The sequence below is a fragment of the Garra rufa genome, chromosome 15, assembly GCF_049309525.1.
Source record: "Garra rufa chromosome 15, GarRuf1.0, whole genome shotgun sequence".
In the NCBI taxonomy this organism is placed as follows: Eukaryota; Metazoa; Chordata; class Actinopteri; order Cypriniformes; family Cyprinidae; genus Garra; species Garra rufa.
Window position 1 is genome coordinate 15,484,771 of NC_133375.1, and position 14,625 is coordinate 15,499,395.

Genomic DNA, 14,625 nt, shown 5'->3' on the forward strand with positions numbered 1-14,625 from the left:
CCATTACTGAGACCGTCTCTGTCACTGCTCAATTAAAGGTTGAAGGTTAATCTACTGTAAAAAGCCATTTATTTATTTATTTTTTTTACAGTGAAAGCCTCAGGTGGTCTCAGACACTGGTATTCATATGAGGTCTATGTAACACTTCACATTTCACAGCCATTAACAACAATCAGCTTTACAGCAAATTAACACCATTGAGTGACAAAAAGTTTTATGTGTGTAAGATCGTAATAACCTTGTGATGAAAATAGCAATATTAAATACATATGAATAAGACATGACTAACTTGGTGCATTTTACACAGATTTACTGTGAGCTGGCATATGTTTGGCAGTCATTTGGTCTTTTGTGATTATTTAGCCTATATTATTCAACATTACGTACTGCACATAGTCTACCGTTTTGGAGCTAAAATTTGTGCTTAGTCTAGACTCCATAACCAATAATGAATAAGGAAATATAATGATGAAAATTAGTGATTGTAGCCTCAAGTCTTTTAATGCAACAATCTGCATTTGTGAATGTTCTGCTTCTCAAGATTCTCTTACACTCCTTTAGTTTGAATGGGGGCTGTAGGTGGATGTCTTCAGGTTTTTACAGAGATGTTTGATTGGGTTCAAGTCCGAGCCCTGGCTTTAAGGACATTCCCAGAGTCGTTCTTAAGCCACTTACATTGTCTTTATGTGCTTGGATTCATTGTCCTCTGAGGTTCTGAGCGCTCCGGATCCTACAGATATCTCTATATTTTGCTCTGTTCAGCTTTTCTTCTACTCCGACGAGTTTACCAGTCCCTGCGACTGAATACAGAATAATGCTAGCACCACAGTAAAGAAGATCATTTTTGATTGATCAAAATCAAATGCATTTATGTTTGTTAAGTTAGCATACGCTTTTATGCAAAGTGATTTAAAGTGCAGTTTGTGTTTGCGGCTATTTCTCGACTCTTGTCAAGGATTTGGCTTTGTGGATAGGGTCGAAAAGATCATTCCAACAATTTTATAATTACGTTTAACTTACTGAAATGCTATTTAGACTTCCTCTTCTTCTGCGACAAATATTTTGGATAGGCCTATATCACGCAACAATTGAACGTCTCTGAGTGGGGAGACGGCAGTTCCGGTTAGCTTTTTAGGGACGTTCTAAAACGCTTAACGTGGCTTAATGTACGTAAAAAACTACCAGGAAACCCCAAATTTCTGTCAAACCTTACTTGGAACAAACACTAACTACTATCTAAGGAAAGGGGGTGAGTGAGGCCAAGTATGGTGACCCATACAAGGAATTTGTGCTCTGCATTTAACCCATCCAAGTGCACACACACAGTAGTGAACACACACACACACACTGTGAACACACACCCGGAGCAGTGGGCAGCCATTGCTGCGGCGCCCGGGGAGCAGTTGGGGGATCGGTGCCTTGCTCAAGGGACTCACCTCAGTCGTGGTATTGAGGGTGGAGAGAGTGCTGTACATTCACTCCCCCCACCTACAATCCCTGCTGGACCTGAGACTCGAACCTGCAACCTTTGGGTTACAAGTCCGAATCTCTAACCATTAGGCCACAGCTGCCCCCCTAAAGAACGAGTCCTTATTCGACAGGTAAAGTGAATAATATCACGTTAAGCGTTTTCTCCCTCATAGAAGCCCGTTATAAGGAAACAGCGTAACGTGGTTTAACGTATCTTAACAACGACTAGGGAAAACAAACTTCTGTTAAATTTCAGTTATAATAAATACTTTCTGCTGTCAAACGAATGAAATATCATTCAGCATATAAAGTGAATAATATCACGTTAAGCGTTTCATCCCTGTATAACTCCATTAAGGAAAAAGCATTTATGGTTTGTTATAATGGACTTCTATGGGGGGCGATCACTTTGTATGCTGAATAAGAGCTCGTTCTTTTGACAGCAGCAAGTATTTATTATAAGTAAAATTTAACAGAAGTTTGGTCTTTCCTGGTCGCTGTTGAGGTACGTTAAACCACGTTAAGCTGTTTCCTTATAATGGGCTTCTATGAGGGAGAAAACGCTTAACGTGATATTATTGAATGTCAAAGTCAAGTGTATTTATATAGCAGAGATAAGTGTAATACATGTGTCAGATAAAACATCCTTTTTAATTAATCGAATTTTGTTTTATTTACAATCATTGGTGGGAATTCATAGATGGGGCTGATCGTCCCCCCAGTTATTCCAGGGAAACCGGGTTGGTGTAGTATTTTAAGTTTCTTCCGACCACTTTGCGAGACGTAGATGCTCTCCTTGTTGAAATGCAAACTGCAAACGAAAGTGCTGCCCCGGAGAATATTAAAAGAAGGCCCCTCATCTCTCTTTATTAATCTCACCCAAGACTTGCGTAGTGTTTCGTCGTAGAGCAATCTGGTACGCTTCAAGAACAACTGCTGCCATTGTTGTTATCGTTGCAGTAGCGTTACTAGCAATGACCGGAAGTTCTATTACCCTACTCCGCGTTCCGGAAGCAGGAAGTGAGACATAGGCCTATTGTAACTCTTAGAGCTAAATCATGCTAACAATATGATAATCATGCTATAATCGTGCTAGTAACTTGCTAATCATGCTGGAAACATGTTAGCAAAATGGTAATCATGTTAAATTCATGCTAGCAACTTGCTAATCATGCTAGAAACATGCTAATCATGTTAACCAAATGCTAGAAACATACTAACAACTTGCTAATCATGTTAGAAACATGCTAGCAACATGCTAGAAACATGTTAGCAACATGGTAATCATGTCAAATTCATGCTAACAACTTGCTAATCATGCTAGAAACATGCTAATCATGCTAACCACATGCTAGAAACATACTAACAACTTGCTAATCATGCTAGAAACATGCTAGCAACTTGCTAGTAACTTGGTAATCATGCTAAAAATGTGTTAACAACTTGCTATTAATGCTAGAAACATGCTAGCAACTTGCTATTAACATGCTAATCATGTTAACCAAATGCTAGAAACATACTAACAACTTGCTAATCATGTTAGAAACATGCTAGCAACATGCTAGAAACATGTTAGCAACATGGTAATCATGTTAAATTCATGCTAACAACTTGCTAATCATGCTAGAAACATGATAATCATGCTAACCACATGCTAGAAACATACTAACAACTTGTTAATCATGCTAGAAACATGCTAGCAACTTGCTAGTAACTTGGTAATCATGCTAAAAATGTGTTAACAACTTGCTATTAATGCTAGAAACATGCTAGCAACTTGCTATTAACTTGGTAATCATGCTAAAACGTGCTAACAACTTGGTAATCATGCTAGCAACATGCTAGTAACTTGCTAATCATGCTAAAAATGTGTTAACAACTTGCTAATAATCCTAGAAACATGCTAGCAACTTGTTAGTAATTTGCTAATCAAGCTAATAACGTGATAACAACTTGTTAATCATGCTAGCAGCAAGCTAGTAACTTGCTAATCGTGGTATCAACATGCTAGTTACTTGTTTATCATGCTAAAACGTGTTAACAACTTGCTAATAATGTTAGAAACATGCTAGCAACTTGCTAGTAACTTGAAAATCATGCTAAAAACATGCTAGCAACTTGCTAATAATGTTAGAAACATGCTAGCAATTTGCTAATCATGCTAAGAAACATGGTAGTAACTTGCTAATCATGCTAAAACATTCTAACATGTTAACAACATGATATCAACTTGGTAATTATGCTAGAAACATGCTAGCATCTTGCTAATCATGTTAACCACATGTAAAGAAACATGCTAGAAACATGCTACCAACTTGCTAATCATATTAACAACATGCTATAAACATGTTAGCAACTTGTTAATCATGCTAGCAACATGCTAGAAACTTGTTAGCAACTTTTTAGCAACCCATCAATGTGTGATTTTAAAATTAATGGTTCCTTAACTTTTTCGAGCAATGTTTTTGCTAAAACTATTTAATCGTCCCCCAACAGACATGCTACTAAGTAACTTTGCAAGTACGTCAACTTGTTCTACAAACCCTAACCTAACAGTATACTAATACTTTAACGAAGAGTTAGTTGACATGTAATTGCAAAGTAACTTGTAGTTAGTAAAATGTCTGCTGACTACAGCAGAACTGGACTGTAGAAATAAGGTGTAACCCATAATTTTAGTCTTAAAGTATTTTTGTCACTGCATTAAGTTTTTAACATTGGCTTTACTAATTCACAACTTCTAATATTGATAAAGTCCATAAAGTCCACTGCATATTCTCCAAACTGTTTTATAGGCATAAAGCGTAACAGCAATATGATGAATTAGCTCCACTCTGGATTTTCTGACTTCAGACGTGTACTTGCGGTGAGGTTTTATTAACCGTGAATATGAACCCAGTGGTGCTGCTTTACATTGAAGCCTTCCTGCTCTGATTTTGCCTGTAGTGATGATATGGTGAAGTCAGACATTAGAAGCAGAAAATAAATAAATAAACACTAAACGCTGCTGAAGGGTGAATCCTCCACAGAGACGGTCTGTGCATGCTCTCCTGGTTTTGGCTGTTTGTTGAGTTTCTGGCTGGCAGCAGAGCGAGTGAGCGTGTTCTTATCTGCTCATAGCAGAGCACTTCCTCAGCTTCATAATCTGTTCCAGCGCTCTCGCTGCCTGATGCCGCCGCTCTCGCCAATCCTCAAGGAAATAACCATGCAAGAAAATGACATACAGCAGAGAGCTGATTATATGCATGTGATTTCACTGACAGAAATGCATAGAAACTGTATGTTACCCAGCAACGTTCCATTGAGGGCAGGAGGTGACCAGTAGTTATGTTTTTTTTTTCCTCTTTGTTCTTCACTCTCATTTGCTAAATAAAGCATCACTATTTGCATTACTCATATTTACATTTATTCATTTAGCAGATGCTTTTATCCAAAGTGACTTGCAAATGAGGAACATCACAGACAATTTATCCTAAGAGCTACGCTATTTGCAGTGCATAATGTCAAGTGTCCGAGACGCCGTTATGGAGTGCGCAGAGTACGCCTGGCATATGGGCCCACCAGGACGTTAGGGAACCCAAATTGAAATAGTTTTTTATTTTTTAACTTTTCATTTTAAATTATACACACTGTAAAATACAATGTAAAAAAAAATACATTGACTTTACTTAGAAAAAGGGGGTACTTGATTCTTTACTTTAGGTTTACTCTTGACTTAGGGTGTACTCACACTAGGCAGTTTGAACCGTGCCCGAGTGCGTTTGACCACCAAAGCGCGGTTCGTTTGACTAGTGTGAGTGCTCCGAACCGTGCCCGGGCGCGGCTCGTTTAGCCGGCCCTGGCCCGCTTGGAAGAGGTGGGCCAGAGCACGGTTCAGTTGGACTCGGGCGCGGTTCGCATGCAGTGTGAGCGCTAACCGTGCTGGAGCACGGAACAAGACGCGTGATGTTGCGTTTTTGCGAGGTAATCAGCGTTTTTATAGTCCATAATCAAAGCTGCAAGATCCTTGCTGCACTTCAGCTGGTACCTTGCAAACCTCTTCATACAAGCAGCACGATTGCGCGAAAATTTTCATGCCACAAACGCAATAGACATGTTTAACAATAGGCTGTGGACCACCACGGAACAAACGACTCAAAATTACTATCCACAAAGTAAAAAGAGCGATGGACTAAATTGCGTTCAGCGAGAGCGCCGCTCTTTCTGTTTATCCTGAAACCGTCAAACTATAATGACGTAAGCGTGCTCCGGCACGAATGCTGAAACCCTATGTGAGTGCAGGCCAGAAGGGGAGTGGGGAGGGGGGACAATCGTACTCTGGCCCGGTTCATGGCAACCGTGCCTAGTGTGAGTACACCCTTAGTATCGCTACTCACTGACTCCCAGAGTGCACTGCGGCATAAATAAACTGTTGTTGTTTTTATTTGCCAATTTTATTTGCTGTCTTGTGTCAGTATAGCACAACAAAAAGAGCAAATAAAATGGTTATTGATACAATTAATAAAAATAAACACAATTGAATTATTACCATTGTTGTAATTCACGTGCTGAACGTTAAAGTCTGTGTGTGACTCGAGCGTATTGCCGTAAATATTAAAGGACTGTATCAACCCAATTAAAAGCTTTTCAATGTGTTTATATAGAACAAGAAATAGTAAAGGATCATTAGTAAACATGTAAAATGTTAGATAACTCTGATTTCATTATGCATTGCTGCATCAATAGGAAAAAAGTTATAATAAAATAAACAAGTTCCAAGTTCCCAACCAAAGGGAACACTAATTACTATAATGGTAAGTTTAATATTTTTTTATAAATCAACATCAGTTTATGAAGTCAGCTTCTGTGATGTCTAGAAAAAAAGTTCAACATTCAAGATGACTTGTGAACTAGTGAAAGAAAGATAACTGCAGACATTGAGGAAATGAGTGAAAAGTCTATTAAGAATTCAAAAAGGTTTCTTTTCTTCTTCTTCTGTTATTATTTTGCACATTACCAGCATATTAGTGCACTGCTGCCTCTCACTGGTTTATTAATGTTGTTGGTTCCTTTGTGGCTACTTCAATATTTTAAGTAAACGTTACTCAAAGCAGCCTTGCCTTGATAGTAGCTGTAACTAAATAAAACCTAGTAAGAATAGCAACTAAGTAAAGATAACTAACTATCTAAAAAAGGCAAACTATTGGATTTTTACATACACATTTTAACCATTAATAATGAAAGATGAAATGAAAGATATTGGCCATCTCTAAACAAAACATATCAGACTTATTTATTTACTTTCTTTTTTTTTTACGATAGAAATGTTAAATGAGTAAGACAGCTTTTTTTTTTCAGAACACTTTTCTTTACATTTTGAACACATTTTCTTTACATTTTGAAGGCAAGTGGCAGGACTGACTTGACATAAATGGTGTGGGAGGAGCTACATGCATGATATCTGATTACTGTACATGATGAATCATGCAGTGTATTTAAGAGAGGACTTTTATAAACAAGGAGCCTTTTTTACCTTTAGTAACTTTAGCTCTTTAGTAACTGCCCAGCAAAGCCCTGGCAAACCCACAGCACCTAAGTGTTGTGGTAACTTTTGCATGGGCAAATGCCACTTAGAAAATGTAAAAAAAATATATATAAATATTTATGCTAGAGAAGTTTCTAAATCATTCTTCCTGCTGGGGATTTTCTCTTGTCCTAGCAGGGCAGGGCTTAATTCTGTGCCTCCATACTGCACAATTACAGAAATACGATTTTCATGGGCAGAGTAAATGTCATACGACAGCAGAGATGTGAGGCAGAGAGCAGCTTATGTGCTCAATTCCCAGTGCTGTGTTTAATCTGCGTTATTTCTGCTGGCAGGTGGAGACCAGAGTCTGTGTTGAGTTGCACAGTAGCAGCATATATACGAATGTCCTTCTACATGTCTATAACTATATTGACACCACTAACACTTAATAACACCTGTTTAAGGTGTTTTTGAGCAGGGCTGCCAGAGGAATAAGAATGAACTGGTTATGTACCCATTGTCCAACTCACTAATGAAATTATGCAGATCAGACGAGGCTGCAAACATACCCATAATGCCAGTTTTCAGCGGGCAGTTGACATTGACACAATTGTACATATAAATAGAATAATTTCTGTCTCGTTTAACCAAATCAATTATATTCTTGTTTGAAATATCCCATGTAACATGGGTGTTGGTGTCAGTCTTGCATAATTGGCAATGTCAGAAATGACAGATTACAATGAAAAAGAAAAAGAAATGTGAAACAGACAACTGTAGCATACGTTTTGGATATTACATGAACAGGGACAACTGTGGTTGTACACAAGTGGTGTACAACTGGAACCCATTCACAAAGAGATGCTGAAAGAACTTTGTGAAAACAAAAACAAATCTCAGTTGCATTTTAACACTTAATGGGGGTCATTAAAAGTTTAGTTTATTAAGTTCTGCAAACTAAAAAAGGTCCAATATTTGTAAATTGATAAATATCTATATACGGATTAAAGTTAAAAAATGTCCTTAAAGACAATAAAACGCTAGTTACACATTGTGTGAAGGATAATAATAGCAATAGGAACTATAATAAAATAAACAAATCCATGGCTTTAAGAGTCAAAAAAACAAACAGACAAAACCAAATTAAACCCTGCGGCTCGTGACGATACATCGAGGTCTTAAAGGAACACTCCACTTTTTTTTTTTAATAGGCTCATTCTCCAACTTCCCCCGAGTTAATAAGTTGAGTTTTACCATTTTGAAATCCATTCAGCCGTTCTCCTGTTCTGGTGATATCACTTTTAGCGTAGCTTAGCATAGATCATTGAATCCTATTAGACCAGTAGCATCGTGTTCAATAATGACCAACGAGTTTCGATGTTTGTCCTATTTAAAACTTGACTCTTCTGTAGTTATATTGTGTACTAATACCGGCAGAAAATGTAAAGATGTGATTTTCTAGGCCGGTAAGATTAGGAACTACACTCCCATTCCAGCGTAATAGTCAAGGAAGTTTGCTGCCGTAATATGGACGTGGAATGGAAGTGTAGTTCCTAATCACAGATATACAATATAACTACAGAAGAGTGAAGTTTTAAATAGGACAAACATCGAAACTCATTTGTCATTTTTTAACGCGATGCTACTGGTTTAATAGGATTCAATGATCTATGCTAAGCTATGCTAAAAGTAATATCGCCAGAACAGGAGAACGGCTGAATGGATTTCAAAAACGGTAAAACTCAGCTTATTAACTCAGAGGGAGTTGGAGAATGAGCCTGTTTCCGAAAAAAGTGGAGTGTTCCTTTAAGACACAAAACGGTCTGTGCAAGAAACTGAACAGTATTTATATAATTTTTTACCTCTGATCCACCGCAATGTCCAACTGTCCTGAGCTCGTTCACAACAGCTGGCACGAAGAGCATAACTTTGGTCGATCAGGCTTAAAAGTTGGGAGTCTGTGAAAAGTCAACACTCCTGGATGAGTTCACGCAAGCAAACGTAGTCTTTTAGTTTTAAATCAGTTGCAACAATCAGGAAAAGCACAAGTAATTACCATTTTGAGTGGCCGTCGTACCCACAATCTCTATGCACTGTGTAAACAATGAGTGCCGTATACGCATGGCAGATCACTTCCGTGCATGCGTCTACTATGCCAGAGCACACTGACGTGTCACACGCCGATTGTTTGGTGTCTTAAGCCCTCAATGTATTGTCACAAGCCGCAGGGTTTAATTTGGTTTTGTCTGTGTATATTTGTCTGTGTATTTTTGACTCTCAAAGTAAGGAGCCCATTGACTGCCATTATATGACTGACAGAGTGACAAAGTCACCTACATCTTGGATGCCCTGGGGGTAAGCAGATAAACATTAAATTTTCATTTTTGTGTGAACTAACTCCTTAAATGTAAACATTTGTTTGGTGTTTAATTACTGCATATTAGTTATTTTATAAGGAATAAATAATGATATAGAGGAAATTGATGTAAGTTATACTGGAACGATATGGAATTGTGGAAAACACACACAGACACACACACACACGCGCACACACACACGCACGCACACGCACACACACGCACACGCACACGCACGCACACACACGCACACACACGCACACACACGCACACACACACGCACACACACACACACAAACACACACACACACACACACACACACACACACACACACACACACACACACACACACACACACACACAAACTGTTTGAAATAAAATAAAATAAAAACAATTCACAGGAAAGTCTGTTGTGAAATTTGAAGAACAAACAAAAACTTTATCTTGCAGTTGCTCAGTTATAAAAAAACGTTGAATTATAAACTTAAGACATGCATTTCTAATCGGATCTTTATGAAGGCTATACAAAGTTTTGTGATTGATGGCTTGACTTCAGAACAGGCTCAGTTCCAGAATCAAATCACTGAGGGTGCTTCTGAAATTAATGAGGGTGCTTTAACCTCAATGCACATTTATTTTGACATATATTTTTATCCTGTCCATTGCTGTGGTCCAAAGAGTGCTCCCTTTGTAAGTACCAAAAATCTGTCACTAATCGTAGTTCATTCCAATTTCACAAAGTTCCATTGTGAACAATAAAGCTATTTGGACTGCACAATAAATCTCAAATTTTCACATTTTTCATAATAATGATAGGATTTGCAAGCATGCAAATCTCAGCACTGGACAAAACTCAAAACACATTTTTAGCGTTAAATGTAAACTTAAATGTCTCTGATTAGACACAGCATGCAAGAAATCAACAGGTATGCCTATGGCTACATTGCTTAAAAATAGTGTAAATGAAGACCTTTGACATTCTTTTGCCAAATGTGTTTCACCAATACGCTTTTACCTAAAAAGTGCTTAGCACTCTCTAACACCCACATAACACTGGGCCTGGTTCAGAATCTCCTTGATTGATGATGATGATGATGCATGTTAAATGGCACATTGAGGAGAATCATAACATCAGGATTCTTCAAATTTCAGATCCAGGCATTTCAGAAGGGTAGAAAAAAATGATTCATATTTTAAACTGGGAGTTGGTTTGAGTTCTTGCAGTACATTTTCATTGTAGAGTAATCTGTTATACAGTATATGTAAAGAACATTTTGACTCTCAATTTAAAACACCTTTTAATTACTCCTAAGACACATGGATATGTTCATGCATACACTGTATGTAGCATTTTCTTTATGTTTACAAGTGTTCACTTGCTAGTAAAAATTGATCAAAACAGTAATTTAGCAAAAATCTATATGTATGGTAATGGAGACAAACAAACAAACAAACTGAAAATATCCTCTACTTTCCTCTGCTGAAGTTGACAGCCTTATTACAGTTTTTGCCTATTGCTTACACACTTTTTGCAGAATTTGGCTCATTATGTCAAAACTCTACACACAAATAAATCAGACATAGCACTTGGGGATTAACAACTCACATCTATGCCAAAATGAAACACAGCAATCAAAACTTAACACTCCTTTCTAAAAATGAAATTCTTGCAACAAAACCATACACACAAGGACCATTTGAATTAGTCTTTCATATCACCCGCAACACACTGATGGGCTTTATATAAAACACTGCAGTCTTTGTGTTTGTATTTTTATTGTCATTTTCTCAAACTCAAAAGTAGAGTTTCTGTAATCAAACATTTTTACACAAAAAAAAAAACATTCATACAGAAATACAGAAAAATAAAATCAAATATCCTCAAATTTAGCAACAAAACAAAAGTAAAAAAAAAAAAAAACAGGGGGGCCAGGGTTTATGGATCCCGCCTTCTGTTCGGATCTGGCCACAAGACCTCATCAACATCACAAGCGATGTCCTCGCGGGCTAGGCATCGGGGAAAATATCGCCTTGTGTGCCGAATCCACCCTTGGATTGATCCCACTTCAATGTCTCCGCATGCCTCTTCCATTGCTTGCAGAAGAGTCATGCGGGCGTGTGGTTGCCGATCATATACTTTCCACCGCCACGCTGAAAAGAATTCCTCGATTGCATTTAGAAAAGGGCTGTAAGGGGGCAGGTATAAAACTGTAAAATTGTTATGGTTGTTGAACCAATCTCGGACCAGAGCTGCCCGGTGGAAACTAACATTATCCCAGATGATAACAAACCTGGGCTGTTCTGGTCTCTCCTGCACAACAGCATGTAGTGCATCTAAAAATGCAATGATCTGTTCTGTATTGAAGGGACCTAGAGTGGCATGGTGATGCAGGACTCCTTGGACACTAATTGCAGCACACAAGGTGATATTTCCCCCACGCTGCCCAGGGACATTCACAACAGCCCTTTGCCCAACTACGTTACGGCCCCGACGCCTGGTTTTGGCCAGATTAAAGCCTGCCTCATCCACGTAGATGAACTCATGTGGCAGTTCGGCAGCATCAAAATCCAGAACTGTCTGTATCAGAAAATATTGAGTAGTGTTACTGAAAACACATAAAGTAACTACAATGTCTAGAATTTCACACAAGTAGGTGCTGGGTTGGGTCAAGCTGCAGGCTGGGCAGGGGCAGCATAAACCGTCATTCCCACATCAATATATAGTATGTAAAGTAAAATGACACATACCTGCACATAATCATGGCGCAGATCCTTCACCCTGACACTGTTCCGCTCAAATGGCACCCTGTACAGCTGCTTCATTCTGAAGTTATGTTTCTTTAGGATGCGACTTAGTGTAGAAATGCTGACCCGGTTGATATGGTTGAATACATTTCTGTCTTCAATGATGCGTTGTTGCAACTCTCGAAGTCGGATTGCATTATTTTCTCTGACCATTTCTATGATGGCAAGCTCTTGTTGTTCAGTGAAGAGCCGTGCCCTTCCACCCTGAGGAGGTCGTCCAATCATTCTGTAGAAAATGCCACCACAAGATGTCATTGATTAGGTTCTTTTTCACATACTGTAATTTCAAACTGTACATAGTACTGTATCATCACAATGTTTTTCTCTTTTACATATACTTCACAGCACTACCTATTTCTGTATAGTACAGTTACTGTAATATGATACAGAATCATGTGACACATACAGTAGGTACAGTCTGGAGTGGAAACTTGAAGATATACCTGTTCTCCAGTCGGAATGTTCTTATTATCGATGCTACTGTGTAGCGACGGAGGTTAGGGTGGACTCTTTGCCCAGCCTCCCTCATGGACAGGCCATGATTTATCACATGGTCCACCAGAGTAGCCCTGATGTCATCAGACACACGTCTACGCACTGGTCCTTGTCTTTGTACTCGTCCTCGTCCTCGTCCTCTTCCACGTCCGAATCCTCTCCCTCTTTGTCCTCCTCTAACTCTGACTCTCATGGCCTCCATGCTTCCAAAGTTCTCAAAATGGTTTACCTGAGGCCTATTTGTAGTGCTAAGGCTCAGACCGATTGGTGTTCTGTTTTCTGTGCAAGTGTTTTCAGGTGTGTATGTAAGTGCCTACAATTGCCAGATTAGTTTTGCATTTTGAACAGAGTGTTAACCCAATGATAACAGGTGATTTTGTTTGTGAACAATGTGTCTAATGTAAGAAAACGTGTGTATTGTTTCGCAATAAGTGTGTCACAGATTTGCAAACAAAGTGCAAAGTTGACAATGTGTTTAAGCTATGGTTACACTGTGTTTAAAGTATGCTTCAAGAAGTTTAGGTATTGAGGCTTTGATCTAAGCATTCGGTTTTAGTGTTTAAGCAATGGGCAAAAACTGTAAGTACAACTGTCAGTTATGTCAAAATATAGTTGAGGGTGTTAAAATGAACGTACCTCAACACAGAATCTGATCTCCAACTGCCATCAAGAATAACAGATTACAGGAAACACACCAGTGGAAATTCAGCACATAAGCTGCTCTCTGCCTCACATCTCTTCTGCTGTTTGACATTTATGACGTGCATGAAAATCTCATTTCTGTAATTGTGCAGAATGGAGGATATTCATTTGATACATTATAAATTCCTCTTTTAAAATCTTTGAAGCACCTCTGAAATGCCTTAAAGGGATAGTTCACATTTAAAAATGAAAGTTCTGTCATCATCTTCTTACCCTTCATGCCAGTCCAAAATCATAACATTTTCTTTCTTCTGTAGAGCACACAGGAAACACTGAACATCTTGTGTAAACAGATGCTATTTTTTTTTCCGGTCTTTTGTGCATATGGGTCAGTTCAGCACTGTCATTTGTTCACACTGGAATCTGATTTTGGCCACATTTAAATATGATAATGTGAACAACCATATAAAAAAATCAAATCTGAGCAATAAATCAGAATTGAGCTAATAGAGCACTAATGCTTTTGGCAATGCTTTAAGCAAAGTCTATTGATTTTGTCAGTGATGGCACTGAAGATGGATGTGAAGCCCAGTCTTTGACCCACATGCCCTTGTGCTGAGTGTGACAGTTTTCTTTGTCATAGATGAAAGGTAGGCTATGTGCTAGCAAAACTTTAGCAGTATCAGGAAGATTCCCTGTCATTGTATGTTCACAGCCCTACAGTCTGCAGGGTTAAGATGAATTCAAGCTAAGAAATCAGGACTACATCTCTTCTCTCAGACATATGAAAACACTGAGGACATCTGAGGACTTGTGTCCAGTGGAGGTTTAACTTGTTTAAAATAAAGTTTCTGCTGAATGGCTCTTATCAGACTGCTGACTTTATTTCCTGAGCCTGTCAGCATATTCTTCTCTGTGCCAGTCACTTTACAAGCATCAGACACTTTATACGCCGATGTGCATACTACTGTCAAAAACCCTTTTCCACTATAAAGTTTCCATGGATGTTAAAGGTTCTTTATGAAGCAATAAATGCCAAAACAGCTTAGGCCTGTATTTTCACAACTAATTGGCATCTAAATGTATCTGCTTTTACATATGGACCACATAGGCAACATACATTGTTTTTTTACAAACCCTTTATTCTGAACAAAACAAAATCTACAAAGCACCAATAAATAAATAAATACAAATAAAAAAACTAATATATATTTGTATTTATTAATTTATTCATGAAAATAAAGTATTCATAAATATTCATCTCCAAAGATGTATATACAGAAAATTAATGTATCTTTTTTAATGTATCATGTATCAAAATCATTTTTTTTTTTTTACTAAAAGCCTTA

The 14,625-nt window shown here is 38.2% G+C and overlaps 2 protein-coding genes across 2 annotated transcripts in view; one reads left to right on the forward strand and one right to left on the reverse strand.

The window, feature by feature from the left end:
* cacna2d3a (calcium channel, voltage-dependent, alpha 2/delta subunit 3a) overlaps positions 1 to 14,625 on the forward strand; it is a 290,790-nt gene that overhangs the window by 34,067 nt on the left and 242,098 nt on the right. The gene's annotated exons all lie outside the window — the stretch shown is intronic.
* Positions 11,271 to 13,182, reverse strand: LOC141286958 (uncharacterized). Its single transcript, XM_073819089.1, has 3 exons — positions 12,583 to 13,182; positions 12,083 to 12,365; positions 11,271 to 11,912 (listed from the first exon to the last, which is right to left on the reverse strand). Exons 1-3 carry the CDS (start codon positions 12,834 to 12,836, stop codon positions 11,271 to 11,273), a joined length of 1,179 nt encoding a protein of 392 aa, XP_073675190.1. The 5' UTR covers positions 12,837 to 13,182.